General features: G+C 53.8%; 1 protein-coding gene across 1 annotated transcript; it reads left to right on the top strand.

Moving 5' to 3' along the window:
• Nucleotides 1-234: 234 nt before the first annotated feature.
• Nucleotides 235-1,176, top strand: LOC124966273 (vomeronasal type-1 receptor 4-like). Its single transcript, XM_047527298.1, has one exon. The coding sequence runs from the start codon at nucleotides 235-237 to the stop codon at nucleotides 1,174-1,176; it is 942 nt and encodes a 313-aa protein (XP_047383254.1).
• Nucleotides 1,177-2,049: the final 873 nt, after the last annotated feature.

Here is a 2,049-nt window from a genome sequence, read left to right as displayed (position 1 = left end):
CGTGCTAAGAGCAGAGATGGGACTTTTGCCACGGTGCCCACTAAGCCAGCTGTATCCACACATCAGGGCACACCGAACCAGGCAGCTCCTGTGAAAGACAGGCCTCATGGTGACTGAGAGGCTGTGAATGTTGGGGAGAACAGTGGTGCACACACAGCCATGAAAACTACCCTGTGAGTGTGTCAGGGGATCTCTGACCCTGGAAGTGAGGGACGCTCCCCAGGAACGTGACAGATGGCTTCTAGAGACTTGGCCGTTGGACTCGTCTTCCTGTTCCAGACTGCAGTGGGCATCCTGGGCAACTCTACCTTCCTCTGCTGTGCTGTGCTCAGTGACCTCGCTGGGAACAGGGTGAAGCCCACAGATCTGATTCTCAGAAACCTGGCCTGGGCCAACTTCATGGCTCTCCTCTGTAAAGGAGTCCCTCAGACAATGGCGGCCTTCAGCCTGGATCATTCCCTAGATGATGTCGCTTGTAAACTTGTCTTCTATTTCCACAGAGTGGCCAGGGGGGTATCTCTTGGCTCCACATGCCTCTTGAGTATCTTTCAGGCCATCACCATCAGCCCCAGTAACTCCAAGTGGGCACAGCTCAAGGTCAGAGCCCCCAAGGTCATTCGGCCCTCCCTGTGCCTGTGCTGGGTCCTGCACATGCTGGTGAACGCCCTCATTCCCATCAATGTGATGGACACAAGGAGGGGGAGAAATATCACTGGGATGAGGGATTTTGGTTATTGTGCTGTCAGCAGTCCCAGGAGACAATTTGCTACATTATATTTAGCCTTGTTGGCCTCTACTGATATCCTGTGTTTGGGACTCATGATGTGGGCCAGTGGCTCCATGGTGTTTATCCTGTCCAGGCACAAGAAGAGGGTCCAGCACATCCACAGGTCCTTGCCTTCCAGGTCTGCTCCTGAGAGCAGGGCCACCTACAGCATCCTCGCCCTGGTAAGCAGCTTTGTTGTCTCGTATTCGACCTCCGCCATCTTGACCACATACATGGCTCTGGTGGATGGAGCCATGAGGTGGTTGGTCCACACCAATGTGGCAATGGCTGCATGTTTCCCAGCCTTCTGTCCCTTTCTGCTCCTTAGTCACTACACCTCAGTTTCCAGGCTCTGTTCTGGTTGCTGCTGTCAGTTGACAAACTGTCCAGGCACAGTCAGAGAGCTCTAAGGGTTATGCTTCCTGACCACCTTCCATTTCTTGTTTCTTCTGGTTGCTGGATGGTGTCATATTCCCAGCAAGAGCTCCTCAGGACATGTGCCCGTTGCAGAAGGTCCCATCCATCACTGGTTGTGAAGGAGTCTGGGATCCTGGCAGTTCCTGAATCATAATGCAGATGCTGATGCAATTGCTCTCCATGGTCTCCTTGGAGAATGAACATCACAGTGCTAGAGATCCAAGCTCTGGGGCTACATGGATGGTAGCAGTTGTGGTGAGATTCCATGGGCTGGGGTGTCCACCAAAGGTCTCCTCTGTAGACACAGGTAAACCAGACTGTGCCTGCAACTAGATCAGTGACCAAGATGTGGGACAGACTGCCAGGCCCCACAGGAAACAGGAAGAAGTGGGACTGGAGATGATGTGGAAGGAACAGAGTGGCCTAGGAAGCCTGAAGCCATGCCAGCATTGGATACTGCAGGGGATTTACTGTCAGATGAGAGACTGCATTCCTCCATCCCAGAGGCCAGGCAGACCTCAGTCAGAAGGACACCGTGTGAGGATGGAGTAAATTTGCTGAGTCATATTTAGTACAACTGTGACCTAACAATGGTCAGAGTTGTAGGGGAGAAAGTGGTCAGACAGGAAGTGCTGGGGGACTTCAGATCCAGTCCTGGGAAAGACGGGTTCAGTCGAGGCTGGGTGTGGAATGGAGCAGCACCAGAGGGTTGTGGGCTCACGACAGGGGCCAGCATGAGGTCACACATGAATCAAATTGTGTCCTCCAGGGAAGGGAGTATCTGGTGGCCAGAACTTTTGGATGGGGCGGGGTGGGGCTGAAGCTGGGGCTGGTGCTGGGCTGCAGCTGGACTGGGACTGTGCTGG

This window comes from Sciurus carolinensis, chromosome 16 (assembly GCF_902686445.1).
Source record: "Sciurus carolinensis chromosome 16, mSciCar1.2, whole genome shotgun sequence".
Taxonomy (NCBI): domain Eukaryota; kingdom Metazoa; phylum Chordata; class Mammalia; order Rodentia; family Sciuridae; genus Sciurus; species Sciurus carolinensis.
Note: the sequence above shows the minus strand (reverse complement) of the source record. Positions and strands in the feature narration are given on the sequence as shown.